The sequence below is a fragment of the Erpetoichthys calabaricus genome, chromosome 13 (assembly GCF_900747795.2).
Source record: "Erpetoichthys calabaricus chromosome 13, fErpCal1.3, whole genome shotgun sequence".
In the NCBI taxonomy this organism is placed as follows: domain Eukaryota; kingdom Metazoa; phylum Chordata; class Cladistia; order Polypteriformes; family Polypteridae; genus Erpetoichthys; species Erpetoichthys calabaricus.
The window spans coordinates 102374419-102401820 of record NC_041406.2 but is presented as its reverse complement, the minus strand read 5'-3'; the positions used below and the strand labels follow the sequence as shown (position 1 = coordinate 102401820).

The window sequence follows — 27402 nt, the reverse complement described above, 5'->3', positions numbered from 1 at the left end:
AAATCATTTTTAAACACATTCTTCCATTGACTTAAACATAAAAACAAAAAGCTTAAAAAAGTATCAATATATTCACATATATGTTAAAACAATATAATACATGAATTGTGAAACTCTACAGTTTATTCTTGTATAGCACAGCATGTGTATGAACTGCTGGCTATAAATACAGAGGGTTAGACAGACAGACAGACAGACATGTATGAATCACATTCTACAGCACACACCCCAAAGGCAGCCTCCTCCGAAAAATGAGCCATTTCGCATTTAATTTTTATGCCTCAAACTCCATTTCCCCAAAAGCAAACCCCTGAAAAACAATGTGTTACACACTGACTACTTCCAAGCACAACTGTGAAAACTCTGAAAAGAAGAGCTGTGTACATATCAGTTCAAAGAGTGGCTGGAGAAACATATTGCTTGGTATCTGTACCACTACAGTTAACAGTAGCAGCTTTTTACTGTATTTATTTTTTGCTCTAAAAAGAGGAACAGCTGCCATGACAGGCTATCTTAGCTTAACAGTGACTTGATTCAAGAATCAGATTATATATTGATTAATGAATGTGGCCATATAAATATTAAAACATATTATTACTTTTGGACATGTTATTTATACCCTCTGCTTTTTGGAGTCGTGCCACAAAATAGGCACCAATGCAAAATACTACCATTCCCTTTAAAGGGCTCTCCTGAACCAGAAATTCCAATTCATATTTGTGGTCAGGGGAAAAAATAAGGTTAAAAGATGTACTTCTGAAAAAAGTATTTCTGATGAGTACTCCAGTTACAATTGTATGGCAACTTTTATGAAAAACATATATTGCTTCAAATGTTCTAGATACCCAACATATCATCTCGTAATGCTATGCATGTGCATGAGTACAAGTCAAGCAGAGTGACTAAAGACTTGGCCTGGAGTACACAACTTGGAAAGATCTTAAAATCTACTTTATGATCATTGATACCACTCTCCACTATGATTCTGAATTATTCCACCAAGAACTACCTTCTTCTTAAAAATTTAGATGCTACTTAAAATGATTATTTGTAAGATTTTAGGTCACTGCCTTCAAATTTAATGGTAAAGTTTTTTTTTCTTCTTCTTCATTTTGGCTAGATACACCCTTTGAACTGTACTACATTGCCAAAAGCAAGCGTTTCCAATTTAAACAAGGCAATGCCAATATGTTCCAACTCTGGCATGAAAAGTAAATGGTCTACTGACTGAAGGTTGTGGAGATTACTGGTTGACAATGCCCTTAAGTGTAACTAGATCATTAGCTTCTAGCTAGACTCCTATTTAACAAGTATGACAACTTCAGCTTAACAAATAGTCTAAGGTTGATGAAAAACAGGACCAGCCATAAATAAACCCACATAAGCATCAAGCACACATGCACACAAGTCCTGTAGTGGCCTAAATATATGTATGATCATGAAAGATATATTTAGGTTTTATCTTCATTTATAAAAATAAAATAAAAAACAGAAAAGTAACTGGCTGAGATAGCACCCATTGCCAATTTTTGTGGCATTCCTATTTAACAGTTTAGATTTATATATACATACGCACACACCCACCTGAAACAGCTGTTTCCAGGCCGGAACTGACCAAGTAAGCTGCCAAGTTAGAAAATAAGGTGGACTGTATATATTTAGCCATTACATTTACATTATATCTTTAGATTTAACTTTTAATGTATATTGACTGATAAACATTGCTGTGTACTGCTGCAAAAAAATTACTTCCTGGTCTACAGAAGTTTAAAAAAAAAAAAAAAAAAAGTTTTGTGAAAACTTTGATACCTTCAAAGACTACTAACTTAAACAGTGCCAAACAAATTGGATTTTTGGTCTATTTAAATTAGTAATGGCAACCTATTTCAATTCATACATATATACATATTTGCATACATACAAACACATACGCACAAACATGTGCACACACACACATCCACTTCTAATCAATTCTGTGTGTGCATTCCACCCCTCTGGAAGTACAAAGGTAAAAGTTTGAAAATATAACTCTATTGTTAATCACAATGAGAACAGCACAGTTAGTGTCTGTCAATAGAAAAAATCATTTATGAGTTGATGTTCTCTTTGAAGATATATTATTCAAACAACTGGTTCCTTCTTGAGCTTTTGTAATTTAGCTCCTTTGGGAATTAGACTGTTGAATCTTCAAATCCATTCACTGCTGTTAAAAAAGGGACGAGGGGTCTATGAATTTAGCTGCAAGAGGCTGCATTATGTTGTTGGCTTTCCCTCCCTTCAGCCAATGTGAAGTCGTCTCACTAACAAATATCCAGTGCTGGAATACTCTCAGATTTCCTTTAGAAGAGAGAAAAGCATCACAAGAATCCAGGCCTAAAGAGGTGGTCCCAGATTAATGTGCAGTACTTATGAATATCCATTCAAGAATTAGCAGTGCACAGCTGGTACTAATCCACATCAGGATCTTCCTTGGGACGGTAAACTGGCCCAAATTTCTGCATATATTTTTTTATATATTCCTTAGTCTTGTGCTTCACATTTTCATTACATTCCAGGTCCTCTGGGTTCTTGCAAGATTTTAGCTCCTTGTTCATTACTCCATGTGTCAGCTGTAAATACAAAATTAAAACAATTTTCATTGCATGCAAGGAGAATTTGAAGACCCTCAAAAGGTTAATTCGTTACACTTTAAATAAAAAGTTTATACATTATAAAAACTGGATAAATGATGAACAACCGAGTTAATAAAGAATTGTTAAACATCACTAAATACAGCGTTAACAACTGCAATTTCTGATGACCTTTTCACAAGTAAAAAAAAAAAAAAAAAATATATATAATATATATATATATATATATATATATATATATATATATTTACAGTGGGGCAAAAAAGTATTTAGTCAGCCATCAATTGTGCAAGTTCTCCCACTTAAAAAGATGAGAGAGGCCTGTAATTTTCATCATAGGTATACCTCAACTATGAGAGACAAAATGAGAAAAAAAAAATCCAGAAAATCACATTGTCTGATTTTTGAAGAATTTATTTGCAAATTATGGTGGAAAAAAAGTATTTGGTCAATAACAAAAGCTCATCTCAATACTTTGTTATATACCCTTTGTTGGCAATGACAGAGGTCAAACGTTTTCTGTAAGTCTTCACAAGGTTTTCACACACTGTTGCTGGTATTTTGGCCCATTCCTCCATGCAGATCTCCTCTAGAGCTGTGATGTTTTGGGGCTGTCGCTGGGCAACACGGACTTTCAACTCCCTCCAAAGATTTTCTATGGGGTTGAGATCTGGAGACTGGCTAGGCCACTCCAGGACCTTGAAATGCTTCTTACGAAGCCACTCCTTCGTTACCCGGGCGGTATGTTTGGGATCATTGTCATGCTGAAAGACCTAGCCACGTTTCATCTTCAATGCCCTTGCTGATGGAAGGAAGTTTTCATGCAAAATCTGATGATACATGGCCCCAATCATTCTTTCCATTACACGGATCAGTCGTCCTGGTCCCTTTGCAGAAAAACAGCCCCAAAGCATGATGTTTCCACCCCCATGCTTTACAGTAGGTATGGTGTTCTTTGGATGCAACTCAGCATTCTTTCTCCTCCAAACACGACAAGTAGAGTTTTTTCATCTGACCATATGACATTCTCCCAATCCAAATACTTATTTTCCACCATAATTTGCAAATAATTTCTTTAAAAATCAGACAATGTGATTTTCTGGATTTTTTTTTCTCATTTTGTCTCTCATAGTTGAGGTATACCTATGATGAAAATTACAGGCCTCTCTCATCTTTTTAAGTGGGAGAACTTGCACAATTGGTGGCTGACTAAATACTTTTTTGCCCCACTGTGTGTGTGTGTATATATATATATATATATATATATATATATATATATATATATATATATATATATATTTATTTAATATTTCATTGTATAATATTTCATTTCCTCGTAACATCAGCCACAAGGCAAGAACCAGCCATGCACAGGGTGGAAGTCCATCTAAGTGCCGTCATGCACAGTACACTTTCATTCTAATAAATTTAGAATGGGAAATAGGAAGGAAACCCATGTAGATACAGAGAGTAGTTGAAAACTCCACACGAGTGTTTGATTCAAACAAAGGATGCTGGACTCATTAACCACTGTCCCGCCGTGCTGTCTTATAATTACTTGATTGTTTATGCAAACTTATAAAGTATACAATTTACATATCCGTATACTACAGCTTCAGGGTCATAGAGGTGCAGTTCGTACATGTCGGGCATACACTGTTAAACACACTAAATAATTTTAAATGTTTAATGACCGATGCAGTTGCAATATAGGCATTGACCGTTTACAACTTTGGAATTTTGCTGGTTGCCTCACTTTACTTTGAAAATTCACATATCAAAGTGTCAACCTAATATGACTTACCTTTGCAATTGTAATTGTGATTTAGTTACTTCAAAGATAAATTCAATTTTCATGTGGTGTTTCTATTTTTTGTTTACCTTCTATATATTTGAAGTCCTTAATCTCTTACTAAATAATTACTTAAGAAATCTCTCTATTAAATACTTACTTAAGAAATCTCTAATTCCTAGTTTCATCAATATCTGACTAAATTAACAAAAGATGGGCATTATCAATATAAAAGTAATGAAATATTGCTTTTCTCTCAACATAATCTCAAAAATATTTCTTTTTGATTACTTCTTTATTTACTCACCTTTCGGGCAAGATGCTTGAAGTCATCTGTGTTACAGATCCGACCGAGCTTGCAATCTGGTTTTCTATAGGGGTTTAGGCACTGGACAATGAACTGAGACATCTTTAAACAAGATAAATATTGAAGTTAAAGATTATACATGAGGGATTGTACAGTCAGGTCCATAAGAATTTGGACGGTGATACAATTTATATAATTTTTCTCTGTACACCACTACAATGGATTTGAAATTAAGCATCATTATGTGATTGAAGAGTAGACTCTCAGCTTTAATTTAAGAGGCTTACCAAAAATATAGTATGAGCTGTTTAGAAAAGACAGACATGTTTACACATGGTCCCCCTTTTTTCAGGTCCCCCTTAAAAGTATTTCGACAATTGACTGACAAACTGTTCCACAACCTAGTAGGAGCAGTTGCCTCATTAAATTTCAATCTATACTAATAAAAGGCAAAGCCCTCACTGACTGACTGACTCATCACTAATTCTCCAACTTCCCGTGTAGGTGGAAGGCTGACATTTGGCAGGCTCATTCCTTACAGCTTACTTACAAAAGTCAGGCAGGTTTCATTTCGAAATTCAAAGCGTAACGGTCATAACTGGAACCTATTTATTGTCCATATACTGTAATGGATGGGGGCGGAGTCACGTATAGCGTCATCACGCCTCCTACATAATCACGTGAAACGCCTATCGCGGAAGTTAGTTCTAGACCCATCAGTGATAGGTCAAAATCCGCGATATAGAAAGACCATATAAATAAACATTTTTATAGTTTAAGCCTTAAAATACCCATCCCACATGCTTTAAACACATGTAAACTTATAAAACACACTTTGTTAACACATATGATATGTGGATGTCGGACTAAGGATATAAGTAACATCTCTCTATTATTAAACATTTTACGTTCATGAAAGACAAGGCAGTGAGACAGGAAAACAGCTGCTGTACAAGCTTATTGACACCTAGAGCGACAAGCAGCACAAAGTCCACTTCTCCTTAGCGTGCATTCAGCAAGCCCGCTTCCCCCCCAATTCACAACGCGAAGTGGCAGGAGTGTACCGCGCCTCGGAGAGGGGGGTTTGAGCGAACGTGCGTTCAGCCCTCACACACCCACACACACACACTCCTCCTCCTCCTTCAGAACGCGCAAAGCGACAAGCAGGCATTTTGGCAGAAGCAGCACAAAGTCCACCTCTGCTTAATGTGCGTTCACCTGCCCCCCTCTTCAGAAAGCGAGTGGCAGACACATCAACGTCTGATCGCTGCGTGTAGTGTTGCTCTGCGGTGTTAAGAGTGTAGAAAGTGTTTAAGAGCATAGGAAGTGTTTATAAGAGTGTGGAAAAGGTAAAAAAGAGAGACAGAAAGGTTTATAAGAGTGTGGGAAGGGTTTATAAAGCCTTAAAATATATATAAATAATAAAATAAATATAGGTAGGTACTTCACGGATTTTCACTTATCGCGGGGGGCTCTGGAACGTAACCCCCGCGATAGGTGAGGGATGACTGTATTTCTGTTTTATTTAAACCTTTTAAGTTCGTATGCATAGCCCCATTTGGCTGTTTTAGTTTTTTTTTTTCTTTCTTCAGTAATATTTCCATCCATCCATCCATTTTCCAACCCGCTGAATCCAAACACAGGGTCACGGGGGTCTGCTGGAGCCAATCCCAGCCAACACAGGGCACAAGGCAGGAAACAATCCTGGGCAGGGTGCCAACCCACCGCAGGGTACACACAAACACACCCACACACCAAGCACACACTAGGGCCAATTTAGAATCGCCAATCCACCTAACCTGCATGTCTTTGGAATGTGGGAGGAAACCGCAGACACGGGGAGAACATGCAAACTCCACGCAGGGAGGACCCGGGAATCGAACCCAGGTCCCCAGATCTCCCAACTGCGAGGCAGCAGCGCTACCCACTGCGCCACCGTGCCGCCCCTTCAGTAATATTTAATCTCCTTAAAGAAAAACAACATATGCATTTTACTTTTTTTGTATCTCTTTAGTAATATTTTAGTGTAAAAGGATAACCAGTATTTAAACCTTTTATGTTACTTTATAAAGTTATTTTACACAATGTTGAAAAATTAATAAGAAAGCTACATGTTTTGGCAGCTGCTGCTTTAATTTTCAATGAAATGAAAAAAGCTCTCCAAGAGAGAACCTCAATGAAGAAGAAACAGTTTGCACTATCTAAAAAGGAGAAACCCTCATTTATAAAGGTTTGCTGCAGATGACTTAACTGAAAATAAATGAATAGTTCCTATGTGTATAATACATATTTATCTATTTTACTTATGCCTTTATTCCAGCAACTTGCAACATCTGAGGTACAATTTGTTACATTACTTTTGTTTTTTGCAGCACAGGCAGGTGAAGTGACTTCCTCAGGGTGACACAGTGGTGTCAGTACCAGGATTTGAACTGACAAGCTCCGGGTTTGCTGAAATATTACTGAAGAAAGAAAAAAAACCAAAAACGGGCAAATGGGGCTATGCATACAAATGTCCATCCATCCATTATCCAACCTGCTATATCCTAAATACAGGAGCCAATCCCTTGCAACACAGGGCACAAGGCAGGAAACAAACCCCGGGCAAGGTGCCAGCCCACCGCAGGGCGCACACACCCACACACCAGGGACAATTTAGAATCGCCAATGCACCTAACCTGCATGTCTTTGGACTGTGGGAGGAAACTGGAGTACCCGGAGGAAACCCAGACAGACACAGGGAGAACATTCAAACTCCACGCAGGGAAGCGAACCCGGGTCTCCTAACTGGCACCTTTCACTGCGCCACCATGCCGCTCGCATACAAACTTAAAAGGTTTAAATAAAACAGAAATATATACCTTTATTTTTACTTCCTTAACTTGTGGAGGGTGTATCCTGTAGCAAAGCCCTAACTTTTTCATGAAAGCCCCTTTCAGTCAATAAGCCTTAAAAACAGGTGTAAAGCTAAACTTGCAGCACCGCTATTCAATTACACTCGCCTAACGCCTCTCCTAAGGGGACATACTGTGGGATTTAGGGCATCAGTTAAAGCACCAATCACAGGCCCGATTAGAAAGCGGGAAGCTGTGACTTGTCGTCTCCCTCCCATGTAACAATCACAGCCCGTGTTACAACGCACTACGTATGTATGTATATATGTGTGTTTATGTATGTGTGTATATATGTGTGTATATATATGTGGATGTGTATATGTATATATATATATATGTATATATATGTATATGTAGATATGTATATATATGTATATATATGTTTACATCACCTCTTTAACACACTACTTTTCCGCTGCGAAGCGCGGGTATTTTGCTAGTAACTAATAAACAGCTGTCGCTGTGAACTCTCAATATGAGGTCCAAAGAGCTATCCATGCAAGTGAAAACAGTCCATCATTAGGCTGAGAAAACAAAACAAACTCTTCAGAGAGACAGCAAAAATACAAGGAGTGGTCAAATCAACCATTTGGTACATTCTTAAAAAGACGGAACACATTGGTGAACTCAGCAACACCAGAAGGTCTGGAAAACCATAGAAGACAACTGTGCTAAATGACTGCAGAATTCTGTCCTTGGTGAAGAAGAACCCCTTCATAACATTTAACCAAACCAAGAACACTCTGGGAGGTAGACCCATCATTGCCAAAGTCTACAATCAAGAGAAGACCTCATGAAAGTAAAGACAGAGGGTTCACCACAAGGTGTAAACCATTGGTAAACCTCAAGTGTAGGAAGGACAGATTAGACCAGTTCTGGAACAATTTTCCTTGGGCAAAGGAAACTAAGATCAATATATATCAGAATGTGGGAAATAAAACAGTATGGAAAAGAGAAGAAACGGCCCATGATCCAGAGAATACCACATCATCTGTGAAACATGCTGAAGGCAGTGTTATGGCATGGGCATGCATGACTGCCAATGGAAGTGAGTCAGTAGTGTTTATTGATGATATGACTACTGACAGAAGTAGCAGGATGAATATGGAAGTGTACAGACAGATGTTACAAAACAGATAGGATGATGCTTCATAGTACGGAAGGACAATGAGACAAAACACTGTGAAAAAAGAGAATATGTAGCATAGTTGTTTAAAAAAAAAAACAATTGTACAAACATTGCTGTAGTTCATAGAACATTTTAACAGCTCAAAAAAATAGGAGTCAGGTAATACTGGCATACTTATCCTGAAACAGGAACAGCTTATTTATAGTTCTCCAATTCTGAAAGATAGACACCCTTAATTGTGTTCCGAAATTTATTACAATTCAGGTCTATGCCAGTGCACTTTTTATGGTTAAACTGGCAGGCACATCTGTGTTCATATAAAAATATATTATGTATTTTACCTCTTTTCGAAATACTTCCTTGCTCTTCTTTGCTAATTCACTGGAAGTATCTGCTTCTGCTGTCTTAGCTTTTGTAGAAAACTAGAAAAAGAGGAGAAAGCAACTAATTATGAGACAAAGTTAAACTTACAATGCCACAGAACTGATTTTTTCTTAAAACCATTCCAAATGTAAGATTCATAGTTCAAAGAGAAAAAAATAAGCTCCAAGACATAATGAAAGGAAATTCTGACATGGGATATTTTAAAAATGTTGGACTTCACGTAAGCAATTTACTTCAGCCATCTGAGATCTCTAGGGGAATATATTTTTCTCCCTCACCAGCCTTAAAACCTCAACTTAAAAAAATAGCTCATGATACAGTTTTGTTTGTGCAAATACTGTTTACATTTGGCAGATTTTTTAAATAAAAACAGTAGCATAATAAAGAAACTCTTAGGCTGACAAGTGCTTATGAAAAAGAGATTATATGGAAACAATTCCATAAAGCTTATACTTCACTTTTAAAATATTCACATGAATTTACAGTGCTTTGCCTAGAAAATTCAGAGTCAGAGGAAACCTAAGACTACCCTACAATACTGAACAACAATACAGGAACAACACAGGAACCAGCCCTGGATGGGGAACTGGTCCACTTTTGGACACTAATTTAGTTTCAAGGTATTACCAATAAAGAAAAGAAAAGCGCAAAATAGATTTTTTGAACAGAATCAGAATTATGATAATTTGAACATTGAAAACTCAACTTCTGGGCAACAATTCATGTGAATATTTATGAAACAATCACAATTTTACAAAATAAACTATACTGTTTGATACAATTAGCCAGTGTAGGCTGAGGCGATGATTCTGTCTGGTTTCATCAACTGTGGGCTCCTGAAGAAAACTGACTTTTGCTGGGACTATAAGACACAATCCACACACTTCCAGGCAGAAATGTAAAGTTTCAAGGAGCAGAAGGTAATTAGCGCAAAAACTGGCCACTGAAAAAAAGAAACTGCAGATTACTGCAAAGTATCCTCACAAAAGCAGCACTGATAATGGAGTTCAAATAGCAGTGCTAAGTTCAAATATGCCTTAGTAGAGCTGTCAAGAAGAAGCAACTTCTGTGGACATATTACAAAATGTAGTCAAAAGCAGTCAAAAGAAAACTTTGAAAGTCTTTATTCTTCTGAAGTAACTTTCTTTGTACTGATACAAAAAAAAAAAAAACTGTTTTGCCAAAGCCTCAAAATATATATTTTGATATTTGATTATTGAATTCGGAGTTTTCATAGTGAAGTTCTGGTTGAATTATCAATACATATACACTGTGTGCACAATTATTAGGCAAGTGGGTATTTTGACCATATCACAATTTTCATGCATATATTCCATCTCCAAGCTGTATAAACTTGAATGCTTAAGAGAGACCAACACCATATATCAAGGTGTGCATAATTATTAGGCAGCTTCTTTTCCCTATGCAAAATGGGCCAAAAAAGAGATTTAACTGACTCTGAAAAGTCAAAAATTGTAAAAAGTCTCTCAGAGGGATGCAGCACTCTTGAAATTGCTAAGATATTGGGGCGTGATCATGGAACCATCAAGTGTTTTGTTGCAAATAGTCAACAGGGTCGCAAGAAACGTGTTGAGAAAAAAAGACGCAAATTAACTGCCACAGATTTGAGAAGAATCAAATGTGACACAACCAGGACCCCGTTATCCTCCAGTGCCGTCATATTACAGAACTGCAACTTACCTATAGTGCCTAGAAGTACAAGGTGTTCAGTGCTCTCAGACATGGCCAAGGTAAGGAGAGCAAAGCTGAAACCTGACACCACTGAACAAGACACATAAACTGAAACGTCAAGACTGGGTCAAGGAGTATCTGAAGACAGATTTTTCAAAGGTTTTATGGACTGATGAGATGAGAGTGACACTTGTTGGACCAGACGGCTGGGCCCATGGCTGGATCAGTAACGGGCACAGAGCTCCACTTTCATGCAGATACCAACAAGGTGGAGGTGGTACTGGTATGGGCTGGTATTATTAAAGATGAGCTAGTTGGACCTTTTCGGGTTGAAAATGGACTCAAATTCAACTCCCAACCCTATTGCCAGTTTTTAGAAAACACTTTCTTCAAGCACTGGTACAGGAAAAAGTCTTCTTTCAAGAGGACCATGATTTTTATGCAGGACAATGCTCCATCACATGCATCAAAGTACTCCACTGTGTGGCTAGCCAGTAAAGGCCTTAAAGATGACAGAATAATGGAATGGGAATGGCCCCCTTCATCACCTGACCTAAACCCTATTGAGAACTTGTGGGCCCTTCTTAAACAGGAGATTTACAGGGAAGGAAAACAGCACACCTCTCTGAACAGTGTCTGGGAGTCTGTGGTTGCTGCTGCACAAAAAGTTCATCGGCAACGGATCAAGAAACTAACAGATTACATGAATGGAAGGCTTATTGCTGTTATTGAAAAGAAGGGTGGCTATATTGGTCATTGATTTTTTTTTTCATGCCAGAAATGTTTATTTGGAAATTATGTGTTGTTTGTTTATTATTCTCACTTTAACAGATGAAAATAAACAAGGGAAATCGAGAAAATGTAAGTTTTTGATTTAGTTGCATAATAATTCTGCACACTAATAGTTGCCTAATTACTGCGCACACACATGTATTCCCCTGATAATGTTCACACTCACATTTCCTTTGCATCACATTCAGGTTTCAGGTTTATTAACATTTTGGATTGACTGATGGCACTGTATTTGTTTCATATTAAAATTAATCCCAAAAATACAACTTGCCTAATAATTGTGCACACGGTGTATATATACTAGGGGGCTTTTGCCCCCTGCACGCCAAACCCCGTGTTTGGTTTTCCGGATTCACACTTTTAAGATTTTTTTTCTTTGAATTGTTGCTATTTCATTAGTTTCACTTTTATTTCAGAACTTCTGTAAAAACAATATTTGGAATCTTTGGAGTCCCAATATGCTGAAATCTTTTAAATGAGGTCAGTGAGACATGTGTTTAATGACTTTGTACCATAATAAAGGATAGGTTTATCTGTTTGGAATTTCAGCACAGACAAAACGATCTACATCATCAGCAGTTAATAATTTTTTTTGCAAAGTAACCAATAAATGCATGCAAAGTAACGCCCGTTTTTGAAATTCTCTGACAAACTTCAAAGTCTTACAATATTTACATACTTCTGACATATCACCTGTGTCCATATATTCGATCTCTATTCGCCTTTTTGTTATTTCTCCGAGTAATTCTCTTTTTTTGCGCTAATGCGATGTTTACTGTCTTTGTTTTGACACTGTCATTTTTTTCTGCTTTTATATTCTGTATCTTGCTCTACATGTGTTTCGCACCTACGTTTTTTTTTTTTTTTTTTTTTTTGAGTCTATTGAGTTCCAGTTTTCATTATCTCTAACCTGCTCTACATGTGTTTGGCCCCCTTGTTTTTTAACCTTTTTATGACGTTTTACTTTGTTTTCTACTCTGTCTTTTATTTCTGACCTCGCTTTATCCAGCTTTTGTTTCAATGACACATGGTCCGTGGTGATTATTTTCCCTTTTTCGAGTAATAATTTCCGTTTGTTTGCGCTACTGCAATCTTTACTTTCTTTTTTTATATACTTTCTAATTTTCCTACTTTCATATTCTTTAACTTTCTCCACATGTGTATCGCGGCAACGTTTGTGAACGTCTTTATGAAGATCTACTTTGTCTTTTACTCTGTCTTTTAATTCTGAGCCTGACTGGACGTGCTTTTTTTCAATTCCACTTGTTCCGGCTGATAATTACTTTCCTTATTTTCTGAAATTGCACCTAGACTATTCTTTTTCTTTTTTGCTCTTTTTTCTCTCCAACGCTTTTGAGTCTTTTTTCTCCTCGCTGCTTTCTTCTATGCTTAGTCGTTGACGTTTCATTTATAGAGTATTGTCCTTATACGCTTTATATGCGCTCAAAGCCCTGGATCTGTGTGTGCTCAAATCCTTTAGACGACCGAATGTTTTGCTGCCCGTTGTCTTATTTGATATTGGTTGTAAGTAGGGCGTATCTTGCAAGAATCTCATGTTCTACGTCATCGCGAGACGGTCCTCAGTCAATCTCTTGGCACAAAGTCTTATGTTTATGGACCCCACGAGATGCTCCGTGGCCATTCTCTTTCATCTCGCGGGTCTTTTAAGTGTCTTTAGTGATCTTAACGTAAAGATCACGTCTTGTCTCCTGTCTTTCTCTCCCAGGATTTTTTTTTAATATATATATATACAGAACTGTGCAAAAGTTTTAGGCAGGTGTGAAAAAATGCTGTAAACAAAGAATGCTTTCAGAAATATAAATAATGATTGTTTATTGTTATCAATTTACAAAATGCAAAGTGAGCGAACAAAAGAAAAATCTAAATCAAATCAATATTTGGTGTTACTACCTTTTGCCTTCAAACCAGCATCAATTCTTATAGGTACACTTGCACAAAGTCAGGGATTTTGTAGGATTATAGTCAGGTGCATGATCAACCAATTCTACCAAACAGGTGCTAATGATCATCAATGTCACACGTAGGTTGAAACACAGTCACTAACTGAAACAGAAACAGCTGTGTAGGAGGCTTAAAACTGGGTGAGGAACAGCCAAACTCTGCTACCAAGGTGAGGTTATGGAAGACAGTTTCATGTCATGGCAAGATTGAGCACACCAACAAGACACAAGGTAGTTATACTGCATCAGCAAGGTCTCTCCCAGACAAAGACTTCAAAGCAGACTGGGGTTTCAAGATGTGCTGTTCAAGCTCTTTTGAAGAAGCACAAAGAAACGGGCAACGTTGAGGATCGCAGACGCAGTGGTCGGCCAAGGAAACCTAGTGCAGCAGATGAAAGACACATCAAGCTTATTACCCTTCGAAAGTGGAAGATGTCCAGCAGTGCCATCAGCTCAGAACTGGCAGAAACCAGTAGGACCCAGGTACACCCATCTACTGTCCGGAGAAGTCTGACCAGAAGTGGTCTTCATGGAAGAGTTGCAGCCAAAAAGCCATACCTCCGACGTGGAAACAAGGCCAAGCGACTCAAGTATGCACGAAAACATAGGAACTGGAGTGCAGAAAAATGGCAGCAGGTGCTCTGGACTGATGAGTTAAAAATTGAAATATTTGGCTGTAGCAGAAGGTAGTTTGTTCATCGAAGGGCTGGAGAGTGGTACAATAATGAGTGTCTGCAGGCAACAGTGAAGCATGGTGGAGGTTCCTTGAACGTTTGGGGCTGCATTTCTGCAAATGGAGTTGGAGATTTGGTCAGGATTAATGGTTTTCTCAATTCTTAGAAATACAGGCAGATACTCATCCATCATGCAATACCATCAGGGTGGCGTATGATTGGCCCCAAATTTATTCTGCAGCAGGACAACGACCCCAAACATACAGCCAAAGTCATTAAGAACTATCTTCAGCGTAAAGAAGAACAAGAAGTCCTGGAAGTGATGGTATGGCCCCCACAGAGCCCTGATCTCAGCATCATCGAGTGTGTCTGGGATTACATGAAGAGACAGAAGGATGTGAGGAACATGAAGAGACAGAAGGATGTGAGGAAGCCTACATCCACAGAAGATCTGTGGTTAGTTCTCCAAGATGTTTGGAACAACCTACCAGCCGAGTTCCTTCAAAAACTGTGTGTAAGTGTACCTATTAGAATTGATGCTGTTTTGAAGGCAAAGGGTGGTCACACCAAATATTGATTTAATTTAGATTTCTCTTTTGTTCATTCACTGCATTTTGTTGATTGATGAAAATAAATGATTAACACTTCCATTTTTGAAAGCATTCTTTGTTTACAGCTTTTTTTCACACTTGCCTAAAACTTTTGGACAGTACTGAGATATATATATATATATATATATATATATATATATATATATATATATATAAAACAATAAAAATATCCTGGGACCAGATGAGACTTTTTAACCTGGGACGAGCCGTAACTTTTTCAGAGAGATACTTTCACGTCCCACAAGACGAGACTTTGTGCCAAGAGATTTAACCACGCCTGGGACCGGACATAAAAAACAAAGAGTAGATGACAAAGTAGAACGCCGTAAAGAATTCAAAAACGATGGGGCGATACACATGAAGAGCAGGTTAGAAATAATGAAAGTACTAAAATTCGAAAGTCTCAAAAAAAATGATAGTAAAGATCACACTAGCTCAAACAAACGGAAATTTTTACTCGGTGAAATAATGGAACAGCAAAAAGAAACTGAATATATTGATCGGATTTAAACTTTAAGTTGGAGAATTGTAGATCGTCTAATTCGTGTTGCCTTCAGGGAAAAGTAGTGTTTCTTCCCAATGAAGAGGCGTATCTGCGAGAATTAAAAGATTTGTTGTTTGGTGAAAGTGAAATACACATACACAAGCGGCAGAGATGAGAAGTGGCTGAAACGTAGCGCAGGCCAGGGGGGTTCGTGAGCGAAGCCACCTAGTGTATATATATATATATATATATATATATATATATATATATATATATAGAGAGAGAGAGAGAGAGAGAGAGAGAGAGAGAGAGAGAGAGAGAGAGAGAGAGAGAGAGAGAGAGAGAGAGAGAGAGAGAGAGAATAAAACGTTTCCATGCCTGTGCAATAATTTAAACTCCAAATTAAAAAAAAAAAAAAAAAAAATAACAGCTTAGAAAAGATGTGCATAAAATTTACAACAAAAAAATTACAAAAGCCTTTTTCTTCAGGTGGAGAGAATGTAACTTGCATGTAAAACCAATGTAAAAATTCAGCAATCAACTTTAAGCTTCAATTTGAAAGCTATAAACAGTGCATATTGTATAAATGCCATTGTATGTATTATGGAATGAATTATTTATATTCTTGGTCCTTCAGTTTTTCTTCCACATTAGTTTAACTGGTAATTTTACATTAGGCTTGTATGACTGAGTTTAGATATGTTTATATGTCTGAAATGTACTGCTACCACAACCATATTTGTTTCTTTCCTTGTTCCTGATGCTTCCAGGACAGACTGTGGGCTGACCATGGTTCTGAATCAGATTAAACAAGTCAAGTCAAGTCAAGTCAAGTTGGGGAGCATGCACTGGTACAGTGTGTTGCTGCACCCACTACATGTCGAAACAGCTCAGGATCCCGGTTGGCACCCCCCAGGCATGCACGTGGTCCAGTCCTACCCTCCGGAAATGACCCTCTATCTGCCACAGCCAGGTGCTACATGGGCGAACCCTTGGCCTGGTCCAGCCACTTGGGTCCCCAACAATGAGGATCTTACGAGCCGGATCACCCTCGGGGAAACACGCCACATGGCCGTAGTGCCGTAACTGACGCTCTCTCACAATGCAGGTAATGTGCCTCATTCGGGACTCCATTCGACACAAAGTCAAACCAATAGTACCCAAGGATTTTCCGGAGAGACACAGTACCAAAGGAGTCCAGTCTTCGTCTCAGGTCACTGGATAGCGTCCACGTCTCACAACCATATAGTAAGACAGGAAGCACCAGGACTCTAAAGACTTGGACCTTCGTCCTTTTGCATAGATATCGGGAGCGCCACACACCCCTTTCCAGTGACCTCATGACCCCCCATGCTCTCCCAGTCCATGTACTGACTTCACAGGAAGAGTCACCAGAGACATGAATGTCACTGCCCAGGTAAGTAAACCTCTCAACAAGGTCAACACTCTCTCCGCAAACAGACACACTGCTGATGGCTGTGCCCAAGAGGTCATTAAAGGCCTGGATCTTGGTTTTTATCCAGGACACTCGCAAGCGCAGACTCTCGGACTCCTTACTCAGTCTCTCGAGTGCCCCGATCAGAGTCTCCATTGACTCCACGAAGATCACAGCATCATCAGCAAAGTCAAGATCCGTGAATCTTTCTTCACCAACAGATGCCCCACAGCCACTGGACTCCACGACCTTGCCCAACACCGAGTCCATACAAGCACTGAACAGATTAGGAGCAAGAACACACCCTTGACGAACCCCAGAAATAACTGGGAAAAACACAGAGGTCCTGCCTCCACTCTGCACAGCACTCACAGTACCAGTGTATAGGCCAGCCATGATATCCAGCAACCTCAAGGGGATCTCGCGAACCCTTAGGATGTCCCACAGAGCAGCTCGAGCAACTGAGCCAAATGCTTTGTGAAAATTGACAAAGGCTGCAAAGAAACTGCCGATATTCGCATTTGCGCTCTATGAGAACCCTCAGAGCCAGGATGCGGTCGATGGTAGACTTCTTAGGAGTAAAACCAGACTGTTCTGGTAGGCAAGCGAGTGATGACGGATCCCATCGAGAACGACCCTAGCAAGGACCTTACCCGGCACTGAGAGCAGTGTTATTCCCCTGTAGTTGCTGCAATCCAGGCGATCACCCTTCCCTTTCCAAATAGGGACGACAAGTCCCATTTTCCAGTCAGTTGGGATGATGCCAGTCTCCTAAATGGAAGCAAAGATTGCTTGCAATACAAGGAGGACAGCCTTACCACCAGCCTGGAGAAGTTCACTCTGGATACCACAGATCCCTGCAGCCTTTCCCCCCCTCAGCTGGTTCACCACCTGTGCAATCTCAGTGAGATTGAGTGGTTCACAGCTAATTGGAGGATCAGCCTCAAGAACCATGGACCCAGAAATATTCAACGTCCTAGCCGGAGGATCAGCTTTGAACAACTGATCAAAGTAGCCAGCCCAGCGGGTCACAACTGCAGTGTCATCTGTAAGGACCGTTCCATCAGCTGCCCTGACTGCGACTCTCCGAGGAACAGATTCAGATGTGCGTAATGCTTCGATTCCTCTGGTGTGTCACTTGCTCACAGATTCCTCTAACAAATGCCTCTTTATCTGCCCTCAGAGCTCTCGCTGTCATCCTTCTCAGTTTCCGGTACAGACCAGAGTTGCCATTGAGCCGTGCGGTGCGACTCCTCTCGATGATATCCAGGGTGCCCTTCGAGTTGAAATACCTCCTTCTGGGAACACCGGTAACACCAACACAACCCTCAGCAACCTTCAGGGTCTTGTCATGGAAGGTCTCCCACATTACATTAGGATCAGCAGTCGTACCCAAATCTGAAAGTTTCTCACACAAACTGCATGCAAACTCATTAGAAACAGCCTGGTCTTGGAGTCTGGCCAAGTCCAGGCTCATTTTTCTAGCAGGTGGTAACATACTGGACCTAAGCTGGATCCTAAGAGTAGCAACAACAAGTCTATGGTCAGAATTCACAAACTGGGCACTACTGTAGACCATGTAGTTTAGCAAGAGCCTCCAGCGTCTGCCCACAAGGATGTGATCGATCTCCTTCACGGCACCACCAGTATTAGAGTACCAAGTCCAACAATGCGGTTCAGGGTGCTGGAACCAGGATCCAGTAATTTGCAGCCCCTGACCTTTTGCAAAGTCAAGGAACATGGAGCCACTTTCACCACGGTCACCAGACCCATGGGCACCGAGACAAAGATTAAACAGGTTCAAAAAAAAGTTTGGGTGTAAGAAGGAACATGCAATAATACAGATACATTGACAATATATTCATCAACAATGAGTTACTACAAATGCATGTCATCTGTCAGAAACAGGTTACTAAAATGGCCTGTCTATTTATGGCCTAAAATATTGTTACTATTCATATAAATATTTTTGAAAGGGAGCCCAGATACTGGGATTTTTTACTCTTACAACTTATGTGTAAAAGAAACTGTTTATGAACCCATTTTCAAGTTCATGATGTTGCTGTTAAGTCTGTGAAGTAATAATAACAATGAAGACTATACTACTATTTTGTTTTTTTTTCTACTATGTAATATAGCATTAAAATATTAGTAATGAACCATTATGTTTACAAAAAAATAACCATATCACTAGCAAGTCATAAAAAAATTCTGCTGTACTCTTTTTCCTTTAAACAAAAGTGCTCAAGTAACAGCTTTGTACTGGGAGGTCATAACATTGGAATACATACGTATATTGTGTCTACAATAAGGAAATACTTTAAAAGGCACATTTACATTGTTAATCAAGTTCATACTACTTGATTAGATTCAAAATATTAATGTTAGTTAGTTTAGGGCTGACATGATAAAACGCAGCTGCATGTAGACACAATGTGCCTATTGCTGAAAGTTTTCTTTGGACATTTGTACCTACTGAAAGAAGACTTGATACATGTATAGCTTTTTCTGACTATTTTTGGGATCCTTTATAGTCAACAAACAATGTAAGGTACAAAAAAAAGTATAAAATGGATTAAGTGGGTTATCAGTCTGAATTTTTTAATATAGCACCTTTTATAGTGAGCACCACTGCACACAGCTGTAAAATAACTAGGAAAAAAAACAATACAAAATTAAACAAGACTTGGGCCAGTGATGGATATGATGATACATATAACCAATACTTTCTTATTTGCTCTTTTTGAGCTGCAGGGGAGCCAGAATTTCAGACTGTGACACATCTTTGCTGTTTACATTTAAATTTACCGATATCCATAGCTTAGATATGTCAGCAGGACCTGGCTTTATTATTAATAAGTTTATAGTTATTTAGTATGTTTAATTTTAACCAAATCTTTACTTATACCAAATATTATCCTACTCTGTATTCACTACAGTATAATACAAGTTTAAATACAAGAATTGTGATTATGGTGGTCATAATAGACTTTGTGTTTATAATTAAAGGCACTAGCAGAAAGAATGCTGCTTGCTCTACCCATCATATCCACTGTCCCAATAAACACTACTACTAAACATCATCTTAGTTTGCCTCGAGCAAAAGTGCCAGACCAGATTAAACTCAGTAGACAACAAGAAAACAAATACTGCCCTCTTCACTGATGTCAACTGTTTGCTTCTAGGGTTTGAATCCAGCATCTCTTAAGGCAGACAGAACCACCCTACACAAGCAAGCTATCATAGCACACACTTTGAACATGGGAACATGGGGTGGGAACCTTAAATATACAGATGACCCTCAAAATTAAAAAGCAGAAATATGTTTTCTCAATATGGTTCACAAGCCAAACTGGCACGTCAAATATAGGACACTTAAATGGATTTATGCCATGGGTAATGTATAATTAAATTTACAACTTTAAGTGGTAGTTTAGAAGACACAGTGAATGGCCAAACATTTAAAAATACTAAAAATGGAAAGCATTGACCTTAAAGGTTAGTTGATATGTAATATGCATAATGGATGATTAAACATTAAAGAAAGCCATCTATATTATTAGCTAGCAAATGTTTCTGAGAACATGTACGTAACATGTACAATCCATTTTCATCAGAGATGTAATCTAATCTAGTAATGAAAATGACCTAAGTTATTGTTGGAAGTTGCACTAAACTGTAAAGTGCAAACTGTTGATCTTAACATTGAATCAAATCTAAGTTAATAAATTCTAATAAATACTGTCAGTTTAGAGATTCCAGTCAACCTAGTTGGTATGTCTTTAGAAAACCAGAGAAAAAACATACAGATGCAAGGGCAGTGTATACATTTTTCAAAGAAAATGGACAGCTTCTTAGAGGTGTGAGACAGTAGTATTAACCTTCATGTTATTTCATTACTTTACAATCAAGAAAGACAAATAAGACCACTAAAACAGAGAACACCATAATATCTTTCTGAAAGTAAACTGAAAAATGTGATTTCTAGTGCCTTCACATAATTACAGTGTCTGGTTCCACTGTAAACATTTGCAATATTACAAATAGTTCATTCAAAAATTATTCAGATACCTTCACTTTGTATGTTGCAGATTTTTGCTAAAATTATTTAAATTCCTTTTTTTACCTCGTTAAACAAAACTCAGTTCCCTAGAATATAAATGCCAAATAACACTGAATTATCACATTGACACAAGTAATAAGACCCTTTATTCACTATTCAGTTAAAGCCATTGGAAGTGAATATGACAAAAAAGGGTATGGGTATGCTTTCAGCTGGCCAAAAAATAGCTATGTGGTATAGTATATATTTGACAGCGGTACTCATTAAATTCTCATTATGGTCAGCAAATGTACTTCTCAAATGAAGATTCTGGCAACTTTTTTTTTTTTTTTCTCCACAAAAATGCATGCGGCGTATAAATCCGGCTAGAGTAGCACATGGGTATATTGGAGATTGGGCACCGACGTGAAATGTGAAAAATCGAGTATGCATTGTGAAAGTTATGTGCATGGCTGCTACAACTCTGTATTGTCACTCTGGGCTCACAAAGAATCATGGCACACTGGGGGGAAAAAAGGTCCAAGCCAACAAAATGGGAAATTTGCTGCTAAAACTGCTTTGGAGAATTTCAATGATCAACAGTGCTAAGAACGTTAGGAGAGAAATAAATTAGTGATTAAGTTACACAAACCACTTGTACTAATCTGTATGAGGTTTATTTAATTTTCCTCTATAGTTACTTTATGGTTTTATGAAAGGCAAATCTAGCCTTTAAAAATAATGAGGGACCTACACTAGGCTGCAATATATCATTCACACTCTGTATTCTTTATAGTATACGTCTTATAGTGTAACATATTGTCTCTCCGGCATGATAATCATCTTCTGCTGTTGGAGGAGCTTCGTAAACAAGGTGCACAAACCAGGGACTGGCCAGATCTCTGTAGGTGGTTACACCTTTTATTGGTCTGGTTGCTCTGATGGCTGTCATACTCGGGGAGCTGTTGTTGCGGATCGGCTCCTTCTGATGGTGTCTGATGTCACTCCTTTCAACAAGCGTATTATGAGACTCAGATTAAGGTACTCTCTGGGTGCCTTGCTTGTTGTCACAGTGTACGCTGCTACCGCAGTGAGTGATGTCTCAGTAAGGAAGACATTTTATTTGCAACTTTGTTTGGTGGTACATGGGCTGCACACAAGGTTGCACTCCTCTGGTCATGGGTGACTTCAATGCGACCACTGGCACTGACAGGGCTGGCTATGAGGATTGTGTTAGACCCCATGGGTGTGGCGACCATAGTCAAAGTGGCTCCATGTTCCTTGACTTTGCAAAAGGTCAGGGGCTATGGATCCCTGGATCCTGGTTCCAGCACCCTGAGCTGCATTGTCGACTTGTTACTCCAATATTGGTAGCACGGTGAAGGAGATAGATCACATCCTAGTGGGCAGACGCTGGAGGCTCTTACAGAACTGCATCACATCCTAGTAGGCAGATGCTAGAGACTCTTACAGAACTGCAGGGTCTACATAAGTGCCCATTCTGTGAATTTTGACCATGGACTTGTTGCTACTCTGAAGATACAGCTTAGGTCCAGTAGGCGACCACCTACTAGGAAAATAAGATTGGACCTGGCCAGACTTCAAGATCAGGCTGTTTCTAATGAGTTTGCACACAGTTTATATAATGACCTTACAGAATTGGGTGTGACTGCTGATCCTAATGTAATGTGGGAGACCTTCCATGACAAGACCCTGAAGGTTGCTGAGGGCTGTGGTGGTGTTACCATTGTTTCATCTCCCAGGGCACCTTGGATATCATTGAGAGGAGTCGCAGTGCACAGTTTGATGGCAACTCTGATCTGTACAGGGAACTGAGAGGGACGGCTCTGAGGACAGACAAGGAGGCATTTGTTAGAGGACTCTGTGAGCAAGTGACACACCATCTATGGTAAAGTAACACATGTCCTGCTTACAGAGGAATCAAAACATTACAAACATCCGAATCTGCTCCTCGGAGAGTCACAGTCAGCGCGGATGATGGAATGGTCCTTACACATGACAATGCAGTTGTGAGCCGCTGGGCTGGCTACTATGAGCAGCTATTTAAAGCCAATCCTCCTTCTAAGACATTGGATATCTCACGGTCCACGGTTCTTGAGGCTGATCCTTCAATTAGCTGTGAACCACCCAATCTCACTGAGATTGCACAGGTGGTGTACCAGCAGAGGATAGGAAAGGCTGCAGGGATCTCTGGTATCTGGGGTGAACTTCTCAAGGCTGGTGGTAGGGCTATCCTCTGGCATGGAATCTTGGCTTCCATTTGGGAGACGGGGGTCATTCCAACTGATTGGAAAACGGGATTTGTTGTCCCTATCTGGAAAAGTAAAGGGTAATTGCCTGGATTGCAGCAACTACAGGGGGATAACACTACTCTCGGTGCCAAGTAAGGTTCTTGTTAGGGTTGTCCTCAATAGGATCTCTGATCACTTCCTCACCTACCAGCAACCACAGCAGTCTGGCTTTACGCCGAAGAAGTCTACCATCCATTTCATCTTGGCACTGAGGATTCTTATGGGCACAAAAGTGAATATTGGCAGAGTTTCTTTGCAGCCGTTATCGATTTTTGTAAAGCGTTCAACTCAGTTGATCAAGCTGCCCTATGGGACATCTGAGACTTTGCGGGTTCTCCTCAAAGTTTCTGGATATCACGACTGGCCTGTACACAGATACTGTGAGTGCAGGCACAATCTCCATGTTTTTCCCAGTTGATTCTGGGGTTTGTCAGGGGTGTGTTCTTGCTCTCTTATGAATTAAACGGATTGGAAGAGCATGGGTGGCCATGAGGTCACTGGAAAGGGGTGTGTGGTGCTCCTGCTATCTGTGCAGAAGGACAAAGGTCCAAGTCTTTACAGTCCTGTGCTTCACGTTTTGCTAAATGGTTGCGAGACATGTACACTATCCAGTTACCTGAGATAAAGGCTGGACTCCTACGGTACTGTTTCTCTTCAGAAAATCCTTGGGTACTGCTGGTTTGACTTTTTGTGAAGTCCTGAATGAGGCACATTACCTGCTTTGTGAGGGAGTGTTGGTTACGGCACAACGGCCATGTGGCATGATTCCCAGAGGGTGATCCGGCTCGCAGGATCCTCATTTCTGAGGACCTGAGCAGATGGACCAGGCCAAGGGAACACCCACATAACACCTGGCTGTGGCAGATAGATGGTCATTTCCAGAGAGTAAGACTGGGCCACATGTTTGCAGGATCCTGGGCTGTTTCATTGCATGGTGGGTGCGGCAATGTGCAGTAACAGTGCATGCTCCCCAACCTGACCTAACCGGTGGCACCAGTGTATAAAAATGTTCAATTGCGTCACTCCATTACAGCAAAGAGTTATTTGTAACTTCCCATGGAAAAGTTGTCATTTCAAATGCAGCTCAGTTTCTGCATTGAGGTTTGCATTATTAGGACAAATGGAAATATATTTTTAAGACAGTGAAAAAGACTACAGAACATATTATGCATTCAAAACTGCCATTTTAGAATGTACAGTGATAAATTATATTTTTTACAACTTTGAATGACATAGTGGGGCGGCACGGTGGCGCAGTGGTAGCGCTGCTGCCTCGCAGTTAGGAGACCCTAGTTTGCTTCCCGGGTCCTCTCTGCGTGGAGTTTGCATGTTCTCCCCGTGTCTGCGTGGGTTTCCTCCGGGCGCTCCAGTTTCCTCCCACAGTCCAAGGACATGCAGGTTAGGTGGATTGGCGATTCTAAATTGGCCCTAGTGTGTGCTTGGTGTGTGTCCTGCGGTGGGTTGGCACCCTGCCCAGGATTGGTTTCTGCCTTGTGCCCTGTGTTGGCTCCAGCAGACCCCTGTGACCCTGTGTTCGGATTCAGCGGGTTGGAAAATGGATGGACAGATGAATGACATAGTGAACAAAAATTATTGTGGAACTGATTTAAAATAATTGCATAATCTCTATCTGTGCTACTGAAAACTCAAAAATTGCAAGTATTTTAAAAACGAAATACTGCAGAAAAATTAAAACCACATTGTATGTGTATTGTATTAATAAAGCTCTCATATATTGTTACCTTTTTATTTCTCTCTCACATAGTCCAATTCCTCATTAGATATTTTATGATACCTCTGCTTATCAGTAAACGTCCCTTTAATCAACCCAATCCTAAAACACCCTTTTAATATGTGACATGTTTATTTGTTGTCATTCTGATTTCTAACAAATGTTCTCTTCAATGATGTACTATACTTAAACGTATTTGTAGTTTCAGACCAGCTAACTCTAAAGTCTTCCATTTCCACTGTTATGATAAAGTAGTTGTAAGTAATATTCATTCATTTATCAATTTTATTTATTTATTCATCCATCCATCCATTGTCTCCCGCTTATCCGAGGTCGGGTCGCGGGGGCAGCAGCTTGAGCAGAGATGCCCAGACTTCCCTCTCCCCGGCCACTTCTTCTAGCTCTTCCGGGAGAATCCCAAGGCGTTCCCAGGCCAGTCGAGAGACATAGTCCCTCCAGCGTGTCCTGGGTCTTCCCCGGGGCCTCCTCCCGGTTGGACGTGCCTGGAACACCTCACCAGGGAGGCGTCCAGGAGGCATCCTGATCAGATGCCCGAGCCACCTCATCTGACTCCTCTCGATGCGGAGGAGCAGCGGCTCTACTCTGAGCCCCTCCCGGATGACTGAGCTTCTCACCCTATCTTTAAGGGAAAGCCCAGACACCTCCGCAGGGTGTCTGGGCTTTCCCTATTTATTTATTGAACCTTTCAATTTAGAATCACTGATTAGATTTCTGTATTATTTCAACACAAACAAAAAGTCAACAGTCAAGATAAAATTACACTAGATGTCAGGCTACACACCCTGCTAGCTTGCAAGATGTAATATGTTGTATTTTCTAATAATTCTTTAGAATTATTTTCTACTGAAGAAAAGGTCTGCTGAAGCTTAGTGTGTGGGTGAAGGGCACTGCAAAGGTTTGTTTTTCCACCTTTAGTACAGGGGTGGGTATGGGCCACTGTCTACACAAGATACAGAGGAGAAATCTGGGAGTTAGCATTAACTACTGTATGGACAGGACACATGGAGGGATTGGAGGGGGGCACAACCCAGTCAGGAAGGAGGAGGTTATAACATCAGGACTTTGTGATCTGGGTCCTTTAGAAGCAACAGGAATCTGTGTTCTGGTCACAGTAATGGGCACCTGACACTTTAGGAGATAGCTGTCTGCCTCCTAAGGTTTTTTCAACAACCTGGAAGTACTTTCCAGCTGGATGGCCTGTACCCCAGAAGTCTTTCAGGGTCTAGGGTCACTCATTAAATAAACCTCTGAACACTCAGCTGATGACGACTCATCTAGCAAGGAGGAGAAAGGAATAAACAAGAGTTAGGAATGCAATTTTATGTATAGGTTGGCCCAGGAGGGGCATAGTTTTGTTGTTTCTTGTTTGTATGTTACCCTTTATCTTTACATTCTGTTATACCCTCCATAAAACCCTCAGATTCAATTAATAAACTCCTATTTTTGTTTGAACTTTGGTTTGTCTGGACATCATTCTGAGTTGGAAGTTGCATAGCATGTCTCACCAGTTATATTAAGTATTCATGGTATTAGGTTCAAACTACAAATCTCCTTTACATATTAAAATGTTACTCCTAGACTGAATTATATTTTTTGGTTTATTAAACATTCTTTATTTTTATTTTATGTTTATTTGTGGTTACCTTTATTTTGTTCACAGTGCTGCAATGCTGTTTTGTTTTTAGTGAATTTCTGTAGCTGTCACCATATACTGATGCTTGTTGTTGGTTACAATACCTGTTGTCAGTAATATGGTACAGTGTATGCATAACACTTGATGTCACAGCTTGGAAACTATTCATGATGGTTGTGCCCAGCAAATAAAACTGATTAGCTAATTTTCAAAAATCTTAATAGATTTCCTTTTTATAACTATACTAAAGATTATGGGACTCTTTCAAATTTTCTTTTGACTTTGAATTTTGAACTTCATTTTGGTTTTGTCACTGGCGTAAATGTCATTCTCACTACAACCTTAACTGTAACTCCCGATGATTCTCAGTGAAATCCTTAATGACTCTCCTTTGCTTATCAAACATACTGTTCTTTTGGACAAGCCAGTTCCAAAATTGGCTATAATGGCCAATTCTCAATGATCAACACAACATAAACAGAAGAATTTGATATACAATATTTACTGAAGTGATGTTAAATTATTTAAATTCTAAAGCAACTTTAACTTATGAGCTTATTTCACATCAAAAAGCTCACGATAGCCACAGGGATCAAACCATGCTGTGACTGTACCTTGTAAGCATTAGGCGTTCCATCTAAGCTCCCATCTTGAGATAATGACAGATCCTGAAAAATGCACACAAGTATTACATACAAAATGGCTCTATCCCATAAGATAGCACAGGTATATGGACACTAGGACTTGCATACAATTAGATACACGGTAGTATGAAATAATCAAGGTGAAATGAAAGTTACATTTGCTGTTGTCTGTTAAATGAGCAATAAAATGAAAGCCAAATGTTATGATGAGCATTCACAAACTGGAGTGAGAA

At 39.5% G+C, this 27402-nt stretch overlaps 1 protein-coding gene across 4 annotated transcripts in view; it reads right to left on the bottom strand.

The window, feature by feature from the left end:
* Positions 1-466: 466 nt before the first annotated feature.
* setd2 (SET domain containing 2, histone lysine methyltransferase) overlaps positions 467-27402 on the bottom strand; it is a 148651-nt gene continuing 121715 nt past the window's right edge. For 2 of the 4 annotated variants that reach the window (XM_051935936.1, XM_051935938.1), the window contains 4 exons: positions 27140-27193; positions 9094-9174; positions 4730-4831; positions 467-2609 (listed from right to left, as the gene is read on the bottom strand). In XM_051935936.1, coding sequence (XP_051791896.1) covers positions 2448-2609; positions 4730-4831; positions 9094-9174; positions 27140-27193 — 399 coding nt within the window. In that variant the 3' untranslated portion in view covers positions 467-2447. The remainder of the gene's footprint in view (positions 2610-4729; positions 4832-9093; positions 9175-27139; positions 27194-27402) is intronic. The other 2 variants (XM_051935937.1, XM_051935939.1) reach the window with 1 other exon arrangement.